The sequence below is a fragment of the Trachinotus anak genome, unplaced genomic scaffold (genome assembly GCF_046630095.1).
Source record: "Trachinotus anak isolate AG129_WGS33_773 ecotype Australia unplaced genomic scaffold, CSIRO_AGI_Tana_v1 ptg000019l, whole genome shotgun sequence".
In the NCBI taxonomy this organism is placed as follows: Eukaryota; Metazoa; Chordata; class Actinopteri; order Carangiformes; family Carangidae; genus Trachinotus; species Trachinotus anak.
The window spans coordinates 27,481,895-27,498,290 of record NW_027273870.1 but is presented as its reverse complement, the minus strand read 5'-3'; the positions used below and the strand labels follow the sequence as shown (position 1 = coordinate 27,498,290).

General features: G+C 40.5%; 2 protein-coding genes and 1 long non-coding RNA gene across 5 annotated transcripts in view; 2 read left to right on the top strand and 1 right to left on the bottom strand.

Moving 5' to 3' along the window:
• Positions 1-3,033: 3,033 nt before the first annotated feature.
• Positions 3,034-4,327, top strand: LOC139636761 (uncharacterized). Its single transcript, XR_011694455.1, has 3 exons — positions 3,034-3,249; positions 3,473-3,829; positions 4,291-4,327. It is a non-coding gene; the product is annotated as an uncharacterized lncRNA (long non-coding RNA).
• Positions 4,328-4,354: 27 nt separating this feature from the next.
• LOC139636759 (limbic system-associated membrane protein-like) lies at positions 4,355-10,355 on the top strand. Its single transcript, XM_071505058.1, has 8 exons — positions 4,355-4,518; positions 4,654-4,905; positions 5,123-5,383; positions 5,620-5,880; positions 8,239-8,329; positions 8,852-8,912; positions 9,415-9,590; positions 9,731-10,355. Exons 1-8 carry the CDS (start codon positions 4,467-4,469, stop codon positions 9,786-9,788), a joined length of 1,212 nt encoding a protein of 403 aa, XP_071361159.1. The 5' UTR covers positions 4,355-4,466; the 3' UTR covers positions 9,789-10,355.
• LOC139636752 (venom factor-like) overlaps positions 9,811-16,396 on the bottom strand; it is a 27,960-nt gene continuing 21,374 nt past the window's right edge. For all 3 annotated transcript variants that reach the window (XM_071505045.1, XM_071505046.1, XM_071505048.1), the window contains 14 exons: positions 16,217-16,373; positions 15,810-15,973; positions 15,087-15,242; positions 14,902-14,961; positions 14,684-14,774; positions 14,065-14,116; positions 13,647-13,734; positions 13,113-13,202; positions 12,672-12,777; positions 12,471-12,560; positions 12,294-12,377; positions 11,490-11,570; positions 10,859-11,006; positions 9,811-10,615 (listed from right to left, as the gene is read on the bottom strand). In XM_071505045.1, coding sequence (XP_071361146.1) covers positions 10,471-10,615; positions 10,859-11,006; positions 11,490-11,570; positions 12,294-12,377; positions 12,471-12,560; positions 12,672-12,777; positions 13,113-13,202; positions 13,647-13,734; positions 14,065-14,116; positions 14,684-14,774; positions 14,902-14,961; positions 15,087-15,242; positions 15,810-15,973; positions 16,217-16,373 — 1,512 coding nt within the window. In that variant the 3' untranslated portion in view covers positions 9,811-10,470. The remainder of the gene's footprint in view (positions 10,616-10,858; positions 11,007-11,489; positions 11,571-12,293; positions 12,378-12,470; positions 12,561-12,671; positions 12,778-13,112; positions 13,203-13,646; positions 13,735-14,064; positions 14,117-14,683; positions 14,775-14,901; positions 14,962-15,086; positions 15,243-15,809; positions 15,974-16,216; positions 16,374-16,396) is intronic.

The window sequence follows — 16,396 nt, the reverse complement described above, 5'->3', positions numbered from 1 at the left end:
GAGGAGCAGCTATGAGTTTAACAGCAGCATCAGGTGGATTTGTCGTCATCCTCCTCCTCGCTGTGACAGGTACTGTATATCTACATTTACTTTGTACGGTATTTAGGAAACTTACTCAGAACAAGCTGAAACAGTTTTGAATAAATGAATAAAGTCAAAGTCAAGTCAAAGTCAAAGTCAAAGTAGCTTTATTGTCAATTTCTTCACATGTTAAGACATACAAAGGAATCGAAAGGACGTTTCCCACTCTCCCGCGGTGAAACATATAAAGTGCACACTGCGCAGGCACGACAGATAAGACAAGAAAATAAAAATAACTAAATGAGATACGTAAATAACTGCAGTAGCAGCAGGAGTTTCTGTGCAAGTTAGGTTATTGTGGTGCAAAGGTGATTCAGTAAAGGCAGCAATTTGACATTGATAGTGCAGTTTTCAGTTTGTGTGGTGAGTGATCATATAAACGGAATACAGGTAACGTAAGTGCAGGGGACAGTGTCCTGAGTGATAAATTCCTCAATCATCACTTTTCTAGGATTTATGTTTTTGTTGTAATGTTGTTTTTCATGTCATTTTTCTCTCTCATCACTTGCTGATCACTCAGTTTTTTATTGTGCACGTGCAGCATCTCTCAATATCTTTTTCCTCAACATTTACGTGATGAGTATTATTACACAGTAAGTTTAGTGCTGTTTCAATGAACTATATAAAAGAAGCTTTAAGTGGTTCATGTGAAGGATTCAGTAACTTAAGTGTTTATCATCAAATGTCTGCACCTTCTGTTTGTGAGAACAAGATAACACCTACCAAGAACTCAAAATAAGGAACCAGACGTTGGCACTTAATTTAGTTTCTTGATGATGTCAGTGTGATGTTTCCACTCCCTGTATTGTTAACAGTGATCTGCCTTTCAATGTCTAATATGTGTGAATACATATTCACACATCTCGTCTTTCTTTCTTTTCAACACCAACCTGACCACAGAGTGAACAGAGAGCAAAAAAACAAGAATATTTCACACACCCTAATACTGACTCGGCCCTGTGATAGACTGGTCACATGTCCAGGGTGTACCCCACCCTCGCCCAATGTCAGCTGGGGTTGGCTCCAGACCCCCCACGACCCGGTTTGGATAAGTGACTTAGAAAATGGATGGATAATACTGACTATTATTCATGAGGCAGAGACAGACAATAGACTCAGTGCTTGTTAGCCTGTGGATATTAGGCCTGATTCTGCTGCCTCTGAACTTATGATCAACTCGCTGCTACAGTTTAAGTGACACAACCCTTAGTGCTTGTTAGTGTAAATAATGGTTTTGTATTTGGATTTAAATATTTCCTAAGTTTTCACTTGTATGTACCTTGTAGATTAATATTTTGAGAAAATAGTGACGTTTTTTTTTTTTCATTTTAACTGGATACCAGCAGATTATGTTATCACCCTGCATTATTGACACCTGAAAGCTTCACAACACGTCATACTCAAACTACAAATATTCTATACATTTAGAGGCCTCAGCCAGTGTATACAGAGGAAATATAACCCTCACATCCTGACACTACCCTCAACCTGGCTCATATTAAACAAGACCTCCGCTCTAGAAGCTTGGCAAAGCATCAAAAAAGAGAAACGGCAGCCTGTGACCATAACAGTCATTTACAAACTGATCACATGTTTCGTTTGTAAAGGAAAATATCAGAAAAGCAACTAGAGCTGTGAGATAAATTTAGCGCAGAAAAGTACAATATTTCCCTCTGAAATCTAGTGAAGTATAGACTTACATCAGATTCAAATACTCTTAAGTATTGAGTAAATGTACCCAAGATCGAGAAAGTGTTTACACTGTTCAGGTGTTCAGTGAGAACATCTACGTCACCAACTGCAGTAAATCAGACTATGATTGTACATGTTAGCACTGCAATCATCTTTGTCTCATAGGCTCACAGTGCGATGACGTGAGAGCCAAATGTAGTTGTGGAAAATTGGAATTAGTTCAGTTCTCTTGCAGGTTTACAAACTGATGCAGCTCCATGATATTAAAGTCTGATTGTGGTTTCTGCTGTGCTCTGTGTTACAGTGATAGAGGGTCAGACTGGCTGGGGAGTGACTTACACTTCTACTCAGATCTGTGCCTTAAAAGGATCAACAGTGGAAATAAGCTGCACCTACACATACCCAGACAGGATAAATACTGCAGTTAAAGAAACATTCTGGTTTACTAAATTTATTTATTATGAACCTGTGGATCTGAGAACAGACTCTGAGTATTCAGGTCGTGTTCAGTATCACTGTGGTCAGAACGCCTGCACTCTGACAATCACAGACCTGAGAGAGAGCGACTCAGCTGAGTACAAGTTCAGGTTCACAACAAACCAACCAGGAGGGAAATATACTGGTTCACCTGGAGTCACTTTGTCTGTCACAGGTAAAGTTTTTATTTATGATATTTCTTTTGTTACAAATATTCAAGATCAAGGAAACAGCTCTGTCAATGAAAGATGAAGATAATCTAAAGTCTGAGGTCTATTTACTAATGACTCTCAGCTTCACTGTGAACTTTTGGTCACATGATAACAAGTGGTTCTATATTGTAGGAAGATGTTACCTCTCTTCTCTGTTCTCATGACCATTACTGTAGGATGTGAGTCCCTGATCTTTCTCCAGACTGCTGTTGGTTGGTGTTCAGACAGCTGTGTGATGCTCCTGTTGGCTTTCACTTAACACAGTCATCTAGGGAAGGTGGACTCTCATCCTCTTCCTGCTCAGTGACCAGTTGTTATCACACCACCAAAAGTTCACATTTAGGTCACATGATGGCGCCAAAGCCAGCTTGTTTCCCTGGATGGAGACCAGCTCTGAAGCTTTGGGACATTAGTAAACGTATCATTGAGATTAGATTCTCTTCTCCACATATTGTTGGGACAAGGGACAAAAATTAACATCCATGTGTAGATACTATGAAAGTGTTTGAGTATTTACACAAATGTATGAATCAAAATTATATTTCCTTCTCTGCAAAACCAGGTTTACAGATCAAGGTGACCAACTCAATGTCCTACCAGGATCCAGTTCGGGCACAAGTGAAATGTCACAGTAGCTGTCATCTACCTGAACGTCCTTCCATCATCTGGTATCAGAGTGGACAGATAACAGGGGGAGAAACACCTTCTTTTTCAGGCTACTTTTATCCTGAAGACAGCTATTCCTGTGCTCTTAAAGGACATGAGGATTTCCATTCTCCTTCAGTGTGTGAGTTTACTTCAGTCTTCCACTTACATAACACCATCTGGTGGCACATTTAATCTATCCCACTGTACCATGACTGCATGTATTTATAATATGAAGGACTTAGTTTCTTCTTTTTATATTAACACCATTATTTTGTGTTGAATGTTATAGGACCACAACAACACAACTCTGTCTTTTAACATGTAGTTTTAACAGTTGTGTTTAAAATTGTTTTGTCTTTCAGGCGTCTCTGGTCAATCCTGCAACAGAGTAACTTACACTGACAGAAGAATCTGTGCCCTCAAAGGCTCATCAGTGGACATTTCTTGTTCTTACAACAGTTATGAAGAAAATGTTGAATCAAAATTCTGGTTCAGTCCTGAACGTAGTCGTTGTTGGCAGAATCCCTCACAGCCTGAGGACCTTAGTGAAGACTCCCAGTATTCAGGTCGTGTTCAGGTTCTTGATGAAGAGAGAGGACGCTCCACTCTGAGAATCTCTGACCTGAGAGAGAGAGATTCAGCCCAGTATCACTTCAAATTCAAAACACAAAACTTTGAATGGGAGAGTAGTTTACCTGGTACAACTCTGACTGTCACAGGTACAGATCAACACAAACTGACAAACTCAGCAACACAATGTAAAACTTTTTTTGTGTCACTCTCTAATAAGGCAACATTAAAGGTTGTCTGTAACTAGTGGCTTTATTCATAATCAAAAAATCATCATGCTTTGTAGATTAGTGATAAACCACTGCTACCAATAGTTATTGTGGTTACCAGGCTTTGAAGAAGATGCTGTGACTGGTGTTACTTTGCTTTTTCTTTAGCTAGCTCTGTAGTTAATCAGGAAGATTATTTCAACTGAATGTTCAACCACTTTTACAGCCTGAAAGTTCTTATAAATGACTTGTAGCTGAACCATAGTTTACAATGTATAAACACCATGTGAAGGTGCATTATCAGAGAGTTATACTAATAATCTGATTCCATCAAATGTTTTTTTTTGTTTGTTTTTTAAATATGAACCAATAACATTGTGGGTTCTTCCTCCTGTATCCAGCTCTGGAGGTGCAGCTCACCAGAATAATAACAGCCCAGCAGTCTTATAATGCAGCAGAGCTGAAGTGTCTCAGCAGCTGCAGTCCAGCTGGTCGTCTTTCCTACGTCTGGTTCAAGAATGGAGAGAAAATCACTGAGGAGGAAAGTTCTTATAAAGACTGGTTTTATCCTGGAGACATGATCTCTTGTGCTTTAAAAGGAGATGAGAGTTACGGCTCTCCCTCAGTGTGTGAGTTTACTCCATGATGTAACCAACAAAACTATTGAATCCATCATAACAATATGGGCTGCCCAGGAGAGAGTCAGCCTCCACTACTCACTGTGCTTCTCCATCTTTTTAACATATCGATGTTTTCTCCTCCAGATGCTCTGAAGGTGCCGTCAGTGTCAGTGAATCCTCCAAATGAAATCATGGAGGGCATTTCAGTGACTCTGACCTGTGACACTAACCCAGCAGCTAGTTACACCTGGTACAAGGAGAACCAACCGTTGCTCAACAAAGAAGCACAGCTTGTCTTCAGCTCCATCCAGTCCTCTGACTCTGGACATTATCACTGTGCAGCTGAGAACCAGCTGGGGAGGAGGACGTCTGAATCCATCTTTATTCATGTGGAATGTGAGTCAAAGGCTTCAGCTTATTGAAAATGGTTTCAGTCTGTTAAAAACAGTCTTTCTGCAAACAAATGTTTTCTTAAGCTCTGTGTGTTTCACATTCACAGTTTGCTGTCAGAGTTCATTGAGATGCTTCAGTTGTTGTTCATGGAGAAGTTTTACTCACTATTTCCATGTGTGGCTGATTTTATAGTTAACTCATATTAAATTATCTCTTCCAGATCCTCCAAAGCTTCCCTCTGTGTCAGTGAGTCCCTCTGGTGAGATAGTGGAGGGCAGTTCAGTGACTCTGACCTGTAGCAGTGATGCTAACCCAGCAGCTAATTACACCTGGTACAAGGAGAACCAAACACTGCCTCAAGGACCAGAAGGAGTTTATCATTTCAGCTCCATCAGCTCTGAGGACAGAGGGATCTACCGCTGCAAGTCTGAGAATCAACACGGACATTTAGACTCTAAGGATGTATTTATAGATGTCCAGTGTAAGTAGAAAACAGGTCTGTTAGGCAAACAGTGGATTTACAAGTGGAGATTTGTGGATTGATTTTGCTTTTAGCAAACACAGGACAAAATTGTTCATGTGACCTTTAATGTGTAAGAATCCATTTAGTTTACCCTGATTAAAATGGAGACATGGAGAAATAATAATAATAATAACAGATTTTATTTATAGATATATATATTAATAAATAGTGTCTCTGTACATACTGTCCTCCAGATCCTCCAAAGCCTCCCTCTGTGTCAGTGAGTCCCTCTGGTGAGATAGTGGAGGGCAGTTCAGTGACTCTGACCTGTAGCAGTGATGCTAACCCAGCAGCTAATTACACCTGGTACAAGGAGAATGAAGACTCACCAAAAGCTTCAGGACAGATCTTCACCATCACTGAGCTCAGACCTGAACACAGTGGGAATTATTACTGTGAAGCCCAGAACACAAGAGGACGTCATAACTCCACCTTAAATCTGACTGTTGTGGCAGGTGAGCTTCCATTCACTTATTCATGTACTGCACCAGGACATAGCACACCAGCTGATGTGAAGCAGGGGGAAGTTGACCTCTCCATTAAACCTGTCTTGTTTGTGAAACAACAGCTCAGCTCAAGCACAGTGTGGTATCGTTTCTCTGTTGTTGCCTGTTATTGTGATGAATGCAGAATAATTAATCCAAAAGAGCTTTGTGTCTGTGTAAATTGATAACTTTGTTGAAATCTGTTGACTCTTGAACATCTGCACGTGTATTGTATTGAAATGAATACATATGTAATTAGCTTTATTTCACAATTATGAGTGGAATGGGCTTTTTCTTTGCTTAAATGTCTGTGCACAGCCCTGTCAGGGAAGCTCCTACAGCTGCAGCGAACGTCTCATCTGTCTGCACCAAAGGACTGAGGAGCTCAGGAGACCCTTTGTCCCTTTCTCCCATCAGGCTGCACAACACTACCTATCTAATTTCTGAGTGGTCAAACTCTCCCACAAAGCACCACCTAGTGGCCAAGATGCACCAAATACCTCCTCCGAAAATGTAACCTGCACAATTTGCAATACAAATAAAATCAGAAATATTCAGCTGGAGGGGATAAAATTTTGAAAAAAGCACATGAAAGTGTTGGCAGTACAAATTACAGGAAGATAGTCAATATCATCGTGGGCTAACCGTTTGACCTATCCAAATGTAATATGAAACACTTTATATCTACTATCTAGAGAATTTTGTGTATAATTCTATTGGCATTTGAATTAAGACTTTTGGAGCTGGAGATGTTAAGTTATTTTCCATACCATGAAAAAAGTAGAGTGACGGACTTCAGAAGTGAGCATAGGTAGCAGCGCGTCAAATGTTCGTCACAATTCAGTGGATAACCACAAGACACAACAGTTCTGTCGGACCTGCGGGTGAATTATTATGAATTTTTGAAGTCTGGATGGTGGCATCTTAGATTTTTTTGTGATAAGCCACGCCCACTTTAATCAATCATGACCCAATTTCATGTGTGGATTGAGGAATGATGGTAATCACATTACATAACATTTCGTACCAATCAATGCAGTATGAGATAAAAACTTTCCATACTTGTAGCGGCCCCTGCAGGCTCACTGACATATCATTTTATACACAGCCTGAGAGTGATATGACAAATTATTACTGTGAGTCTTGCGTCAACTGGAGTCATTTTTCCAAAGATATCCAACACTTCCTGGTCTGACTGCTAGCTACAGGAAGTTGTTCCTATGGAATTTGGCCAATCTTTAAAAAAAATGCAAGTCCTTTGATAACCTTTGACTGTCGGCGTCCATAGATCCTGTGTGCAAATCCTCAATTCCAAGGAGGAGTTTGAAGAAATAGGTTTTGTATATGTTTTGATTTTGTGCATCAGGAGATTCAGGTACATTCAGGGAACATGACCATGTATGATTTGTGAAGGTGCGATGTACACTGTGGGAGTTATAGGCCTTGATTATAGCACCACCTGCTGGTGGACCGGTGGACCTTTGGGTGTCTGAAGTGTGAGGACCATTCTATACCAGCTCTCTGGAGGGTTTCTAAATAACCTCTACGGTTTAGGCTGCGGTACCACTTTGAGGTACGGAAGAATAAAAAAAAGAAAAATCTTAACAGAAACAATAGGGTTTAAACCATTCTGCTTTGCATGCGTGGTTTCCAGCTCCTTCGGGCTTGGACCCCTAATGATTAGTCGAATTAGAGTGATATTAGAACAGAACAGAGCTGAGGTTTAACCGTAGACTGAAAATAAAGATGGACATAGCCTAGCCAGAGCAGATGGCTACTCTGCTGTCGCCATCTTGGCAGTGCCTGAGTCCGCTACCGAACTTCCAGCTATTCCAAAAATGGGTAAATTTGCTGACTAATTAGCAAATTCACAGGCTAAGCTAACATGCCACGTATGATGAGCACAGACACAAATACCTGTTAAATATTGCTAAAATTTAATTCACCTCAAAATACAGGAGCACAAACTTCCTCACGTCCTGTTAGTGAATGAACCGCACAACAAACCATATTTATACAATATTTATCCGAGATTTGCATGAAAAATTGAGGGTGTGGGGGTTTGTGATGCTGCCAGTGCCAATGTTTCCTCTATTTGGGTCTCAGACTGATTCTGACTGTCTTTATGTCTCTTTTTAACTGGATTAAAACAATGATAATAATTTGTAATAATCTGGTTTGAGATCAGGTTCGACATTTGTGAGAATTTGCTGCAGAAGTAGAGGGATTTATTGCTAGACCATCACAATTTATACAAGAGCTGGGACATTTTTATTTGTCCTGTAAGAACCACCAGTATTTTACAGTCATTTTATCACCACTATGTAGGAGCATGGAAATCAACAGCCATTCAAACAACCACTGCTGTTGTTGCCGTTGTCCTGGCTGTCATTCTCCTCACTGTCTTTATATTGATGAGGTAAGCACTTTGTTTTAATTTAATCACTGTTTGGTGTTTTTGCAACCTGGATTTTTTTGGCCACCAGTTCTTTAGGTTTTGAATGAATGTTGTCACCAAAGTAATGTGTAAACACTGGAGTCATTGTAACAATGAGGCCAGAAACATGAGATGTAAAACAATCCATTGATTTAGCCAGATTTCCAAAACCATTTTTGGAGGTAAAACCAAAAGAAACCCCTCATTTCACAACAAACTATATGCACACACAAGTCTGTAACCTTTGATGGATCTTTACAAACAAAAAATGTGCCTTCATTTCTCTTCCAAATATTTGTAACCTGTAGGTTTGTTTAAATTTGTACGATTGTACGTACACTTGACACCAGATTGACAGCTGTCAGCAGTCAACGTGACGAGTACAGTATTAGGATATTGGCCAAACACATAAAAATTAGACCCAGGTTTCTTGAAACTTGAATTTACCTTTCATTAAATAATTGAAGAAATGTTTTCTTTTTTTCAATGAATTCTCCTAACCAGAAAAAAGTGGCCCTCTCAACGTCCATCTGAGCCTGGAGAGAGACCAGACAACAGGGAACAGGTGAGGAACAATAGGTTCAGTGTGAGAGAAAGGTCCGACCACAGGGTTACTATCTTCACTTCTCTGGGACCCAGTTGACTTTCTAATGCATCCAAATCCTTTACACCCTCTTGTCTTTTAGCTTTTGAGCTGTGGTCTTGACCCTTTCTGTCCCGGCTGCCTGTCAGACTGGTATTAGTCAAGGGTCAACCTGTCCAGGTTCTTTAAGTTGATTGGTTATGTCACTGCTTCGTAAAGAAAAAAGAACCAGTTTGAATTGTGGCAGCTGGGTTGTTTAGCTTCTGGGACAGGATCCAGTTCCAAATATCTTTTTCTCAAAATCTGTGTGATTTTCCAGAAACAATGTTCCTGTAACTTTTGATCCCTTTGGGAACATTGGGTAATCTATTAACATCTTCAGTTAGATGCCAGTGATGCAAACAGCTGATATCCCAGACAACTTCTGTTTTGTTTTGGCTTTAAGTAATAACTCTACCTGTCGCTGCCGTGTCTGCCCACTCAGGACCAGCAAGAACAGCAGGATGACCTTTACTATGCCAGTGTCAAGTTCTCCCCAAACCAAGTAGATCCTCTCTACTCCAATATCAGAGCAGATCGGACCGGAAGACAAAGGGAGGAGGAGGAGGAGGCTGTTGAGTACACTGTGGTCAAATTTAACAGTGGCAGTGCTTCCTCGAGGTGAGCAGCTGTTCACACGGGGACAATTCCCGCTCTGTATGATTGAAATTACATTTTTGTCTCAGTTGCGACTGTTGCTGTTTTTACGTTTCTAGATCTACAACATCCTCACCTTATCTGTTATTTTATTTCCCTCTCAGACCCAGAGGTGAAGAAACTGTGGATGTTCTGTACAGCACAATCAACAAAACATGCTGAACCCAAAGGGAACCTCCAGCCCGGTATTTATATTATGTAGTTTATTTAAGCAGGTAAATACTGATTAAATACAAACATTTTCTTTTAACACAAACTTAAACAGAGTACAAGAGTTCAGTTTCTTATCTTCAGTCAATACAGGTTAACTCTAAACAATCTGTGAATCATTTATTACATAATGCCTTTGATTGTAAATGAAATTTTAGAAGCTTATTTAATTTAGTAGTCCAGACTTATAGACAATAGATGGATAAACCTCAACAATGGAACGTTAAAGTACGTGATGACATTATGAATAGCTATTTGTACTTTCAAACATTTGTAAAAATGAGTAGGAGCTATGTACCATAGGAATGATGACAATGGTGTCTGTGTTTATCGCACCATTTTCTCAACAGTACATTTCATTTTAGCTCATGTTAGACACTTTGACTGCTTTATAAGCTGTTCTATAAAAGCTATAATAACCTCCAGTTTACTGTAGTTTGTTTGTTTCTGCCAGTGGTGTTTTGTTCTTCCTCTTTTTTTTTTTATATTACCACAGTAGAGAAAAACTTTAAGGGTCTGTTATTACAAATGGCTACATTTTCACTTCTCTTTTCCACAGTGAAAATACACAACAAAAATGCTGTTGTAATAGAGACTGGGTTAAAATGAGCATTAGATCTTTGGGTCGACACCTCTAGAGGTTGCAGCCTCTGAGAAACAGTTCATTTGCAGCATCGTCAAGGCTGTTGCATTTAGCCTGCAGGCTGGGACTGCTGGAGCACTCTGCAGGCAAAGGCCAGCGCTCCACCCAGGTGCCCTTTCCAAACATGTAGCTGAAGCTGAGCAAAGAGAGAGTGGTGTAGTTTATATTTAGGCCTTCCATTTTAAGAGATGAGAGGACTGTGTTTGTGCACACTGCACTTTTCCTGTCCACCTAAACAATCCAATGAAGTCCAGTACAACAGTTTGTGTTAAACTTTCCAACAGGTGTTTATGACTGAGGTTGTGGTTAGTGACAGTGTAAATCAAAACTGAACATTATTCTTTTCATAAAGGTAAAAATTATGGCTGAACTCTGTTACCTGTTTGTTTCACTGTCAATGTTCCACTGGTCCTCTTTGGGGCCGATGATGAGGTACTGGGAGCCCTGCTTCAGATTGAGCCCCTCTCTGCATCCCCCATGAGACATGAAAAACCTCCTCTGGCCAACTTGAACTCCAGCCTCCACACCTGGATGGCAGCAAAAAGAGAGATGAAATCTTTTATGGCTGAATTATGTAGCATAAATAAACAAACCATAAGAACATATGAGGGTGAGTTGGAGTCAAGCTAATACAAGATGATCAAAATCATTGTTGTTACAAGACTTTATCTTCCTGACCAGAAGTAAAATATAGAGCAAAAATAGACTCAATTATCAGAAAACTTCAGGTTCATGCAAATTTATACAGATCATTTGAGTTTCCAAGAATAGGACAGTATGTAAAACACAGTGCCATTGCTTGCTATGAACTGAAGAGCTGATTCAGCATCAAGAATATTTAGGTTCAAAGAAAGGTGGAAGTGAAAGCAAGACAGCAGCTACTCAAAACAAAAATAGAAGCATGTCATTTTTGCATGGCTATCTCTGAGAGGGTTGGGACGTTAACAAGTCAGTGGAGCATGCTAGTAACTGGCAACAGTGTGAGTGAGACATGTACAGCACTGACTCACCCAGCTTGATAACTCGTGTGATCTCCACCTCATACTTGTCGTAGTAACTCTGGCTGACACTCAGCACCTTCACCTGCAAAACTGAAGCATGACAATGGTAAAGGTGTAATGTTTGCCCTGCTCCTGATGAGGCTTTACAGATGTTTACAGATGTTTACAGATGTTCACGGTCCACAGAGGATGAATCCTAATGTTTTCATGTGCCCCTGGCCTAAATTTTACTGTCACATATATACAGGAAGTATCACATTACTAATACTACTGTATTGAGGATGGGCCCGCCAGTGTTTGCACAGCCTAATAATAGATGCTTCAAGAATCTTCTTCTCCTTCTTCTCATTAATGATTTATGAAACAGATGAATAGTTAATAACAGTCTGCACATTTCAGTTTATATTTATGTGCTAGTTACAGCCTTGAGCTAAATAATCATTTTTTTGTAAAATATTGAAGACTACAATTGACCTTTTTTTTCTCTGTATATTGTACCAAGAATTGCAAATAATTAACCTCATGTTGTCCTCTTATATATACTGTGATCAGTCAAGACAAGATATTTTTTAAACCACAAGCAGTGAACGGTAGAAGTGTTACACAAAAACCACTGATGCTCTGAAGAGCTAATTTTATGCAAAACTGCGTCTTAACCTTCACAGTTTATCCTGTAACAGGATGTAGGTGGAGTTTTAGCCTCTTACTGGAAATCATCCAGTGAAGACTTGACACTCTGACCGGCTTAGCTCTGCTGTGTGTGTGTGTGTGTGTGAGAGTGTGAGTGAGGGTGTGAGTGAGGGTGTATCATACCATGGTGTAAGCTCTTGCAGGCAAACGTCTCTCTCTCTTTGTTGGGGAAATTTTCACTGTCGGGTATGGAGATGCAGCAGTCGCCTGGAGTTTGTAAGAAAATAAAAAGTTAAATGAAACTGAGAATAACAGACACACACACATCCACTAATGTGCTGTCAGGCAGCAGAACCTCACCTTGTGTGCAGCGGCAGACACTGTCTCTGCAGATCCGACTGAGCTCCGCTTTGTCCTCGCTTGGAGTGTAGGTCCGAGTGCAGCGGTGATCTGACAGAACATGTGACACCACAATATTTAAAGTCACAATATTATTTTTAATTTTTTATATCTAAATTTTCTTTACAACACGAAAACAAGATACAGGGCACGTTCTCCTACCTGGGTTGTAATACTCGTAGGCAGTAACGGAGGATGGCTGGAGGAGGCCGACTTTAAAGTTCTGCTGAAGCCTGAAGATCAGGATCTCTGGCTCTTTGTGTGACACCTGAGGAGATGAGAGGAGAGGTTTATGCCGTGCAACAGAGAAGACGAGCAGAGACACTGCAGCCAGAGACAACACTGAAGTTTAAGGTATGTGCAAAAAAAAAAAAAAAAAAAAAAAGAAACTAGTTTTTATACCTTTATTATTCAATAGGACAATGAAGAGTGACAGGAAATGGGCCAAAGAGAAGGAGAATGACATGCAGCAAAGACCAGCTGAGAATCTAACCGGGGACCCACCTGCTCAGGGCGCCTGCGCCCACGTGGTACACGCCCCAGGTAACTCCAAACTTGTGCAAGTGAACAAATAAGTTGAGCTGTGGTCTACAGTGTAGTTACCTTGAACATGTGGATGATCAGAGAGCCTCTATCACTCAGGTTATCAACAATCTGGAAGTTGTTGATATAACGGTCCACTGAGTTGGACAACTGGACACACACACACACACACGCACACACACAGAATAAGTTAGCAACCCTTGTCTTAACATGTGACTAGTCTCAATATCACAATTCAGTAAACTTTTCATAAACTCCTATCAGAGGGAGATTGATTGGGATGTTGCCTCATATCTTGCGTTCTGCATCAAGATATTTAAAGGTCCTATTTAGTATAAAGGTAGATGTCCATATGTCTTTGATTATAAAGCAGGTCTAGGTTCTATATTAATACTGTGAAAGTATCAAAGCCTCAGTGCACGGAGAAATGCACACAGCCTGTATTCAGAAACTGAGCCTTAAAACAAGCCGTCAGGACTTCTGGAACTTTGTGATGTCACAAAAAGCAGTCACGCCCCAAGCCCAAATATAGGGAGATGTACAATAATAAGAATAATCCTTATCCCTGTGAATTTTCATATGGCGGTTGATTACCAGCTCCAGGTCTGAGTTCTCTGGGGTGAAGCCAGTGGGCAGACTGATGTCCAGGACCACCATCCTGACGTCTCTGGGTCCTAAAGCTCTGTGGAAGAGGAAGAGAAAAGCACTGACAAAAGGTCCTAAACCTGACAGGACGTCAACAGACAACCAGTCTCCTATTCAGCACTAACAGATCAGAGAACGGAGGGGAACACTGATATAGCAGCATGTAGACATCGAATGTATGGAGGCACTGCTGAGACCAGTCACTGACAGGATTCATCACCATTTCGTCAACATCAAGATATGAGCTAAAATATAATTTACACTATTCTACCTGAGAGTATTTGAGTCTTTTGTTGCCTTTGGTCAGTTTAAATGTTTAAAAGTCCAAAAGGTTAAACACGCATATAAAACAATGACAATAGCTCACCTCACTTTGATGGTGATCTGGTAGGACTTTTCTACATCAGCTGGAGGTTTCTCTGTTATGGAACAGAAACAAGGAATTATATAATGTGCACAGGTTTGTTTTCTCAGTTGACTAACTTGTAACTGCTCTGTGTGTTATTTGTGTTTTCAGATGTCATTGTTTCCCGGTTTCTTATACTTGTTCTTGTTTGTGAAACTCTTACTTCTACCTGTAATATTTGTTTTGAAAAGTGCTATATGAAAATAGTTGTTATCGTTATTATTATTCACGTATGTTACAGCATTGTATTTTTATTTTAGGTTATTAGTAATAATGCAATAACTTGAATCCATTGAAGATAATATTTTCAGGTTTTGTTTGTTTCTCTAAAAATATCTCAATGTTGTCAATGTGCTTTATAAATATAGTTTACTTAACTTACTTTACATGTTATGCTTTAAGTGATGTTTCATGATGATGATTTACATTATAAATATCAACAAAATGTTTGACACAGTTTCCTGCTCCGTTGGAGGAGGAAATGGGACAATCCAGGAGATTTTCATCTTTGCTAAAAATGCTTTTTATCCACCTAAAAGTGACTTCAGCTGACCAAGAAGACAGAAAACACTTGAGTTACCGCTGGATTCTCCGATGGTGACGTTGAGCTCAAAGTGCTTGCAGGGCGTTTTCTCATCCACCTCATGCACTTGGTTGTAATAGGTCACGACCTTGGATTTAAGTTGAAATAACAAATACATTAGTCAAAAAAAATGCTATATTTCAAACCTGTCAACCATGCATGTGTAAGTCTGTGAGGTCCACTGTGAATGATGACCTCACTTCATGCCATCGTACCTCCAGTATTCCCTGTCCGTTTCCTCGAGCCTGCACCTCCAGATCAGCGTTAGCAGGCAACTACACAACAGAAGCACCAGAGAAAAAACAACTGTCAGTGAGAAACATCTGAACCTCCCATACACTTGTACTGCTTGTGATCACACAGCTTCACGACTGACTTCACGTTCTTCTTAACGTCTCACCCTGGAGGAGCGAGCAGCGTAGGCGGTGTTGGGGTTGAAATGGGCGCGGATTTCCTTGCGTCCTGTCATCCTGATGTCAACATCCAGACTGAGGTCATCAGGAGGGGGTTTATTGATCAGGTACTCAGACAGCGCCTGGAGCACCACCATGGTGGACTGGGAGGGGACAGAGGGGGAAGACAAACAAGGGCTGAACCACTTCATTGTCTGTTGCTGCTATTAGTTTAACAAGAGACATAAAGAACCATTTTCTGTATCTTATTGTCATTTTTATTTATGCTTTGAGGAGAATTTGTCTCAGTGTTACTCAGACACTACTGTACCACGGCAAAACACTGTAGTCAAACTGTTAAATATCTAGTGTGTATAAAGCTGGGACTGTCACAGTGAGGAAGTGTTCCCCAGCATTTCAAGCTATCAATTTTGGATTTTTAAAAGATATTTACTTTCAGGTATAAGTAAAGTGAAGGCTCTGTAGGTGAGGGCAGCTTTCCAGCGCCCGAGCTGGGTGATGTGGTACTATATGGAATGCAAAATTATAATCTTTATTCACTTTAGATGCAGCTGCAAGGTCAGGACTGTCATCTACAGGGGGAAGCTGTGTTAGAGCCTCATCTGGATCATCTTTACCGTGTAGGCGACATCAGGCAGTACCCACTTATCAGATATGAAGCATGTGACTAGACTAGAAAAAAGACAATAGGAAACTATTAGATCAGGTACCTGGGTGGAGCCGAAGCCCCCGCCTCTTCTTCTCTGGCTGTTCAGCCAGTTGAAGGGCACTGCCGCTTCCTGCATGCGTCCCAACTTCACCAGAGCCAGCAGGGCGTAGCCGGTCGCCTCCAAGGTGAACAAGGTGTTATGACTGTCAGGCCAGTGGGTGTGACCTGGAGGAGAGAGGGAGTAAATGAGAAGATCATATCATTATCTATTCTTGACATTAACTAAACTGTTCAATTGACATTTTGTAACAAAATTAGATGAAGTAAAATTGACTTAAAAAGAAAAAAAAATATCCCAAAAACAAAATGTTAATTAAAAATAATTATTAACAGATTGATGCCATTCGAGACGAGAAGTAAGTTGATGTCTCAGGAAATGAACATTTGAAGCGAGGGGGCACAGGAAACCTGGAGCTGCTGCTCTGAGTAATGACTGTGTCGGGTTGTAAGGTTGAGAACTCCCCAGCAGGGCCAGTGCATACGAGGCGATGGCCACCGTGTACGGTCTCCTCCCATGTCTCATCAGCGCTTTCTTCAGGTATTCAGCTGTCCTTCGAATAACGAACTGTAATGACAGAGAGAGAAATG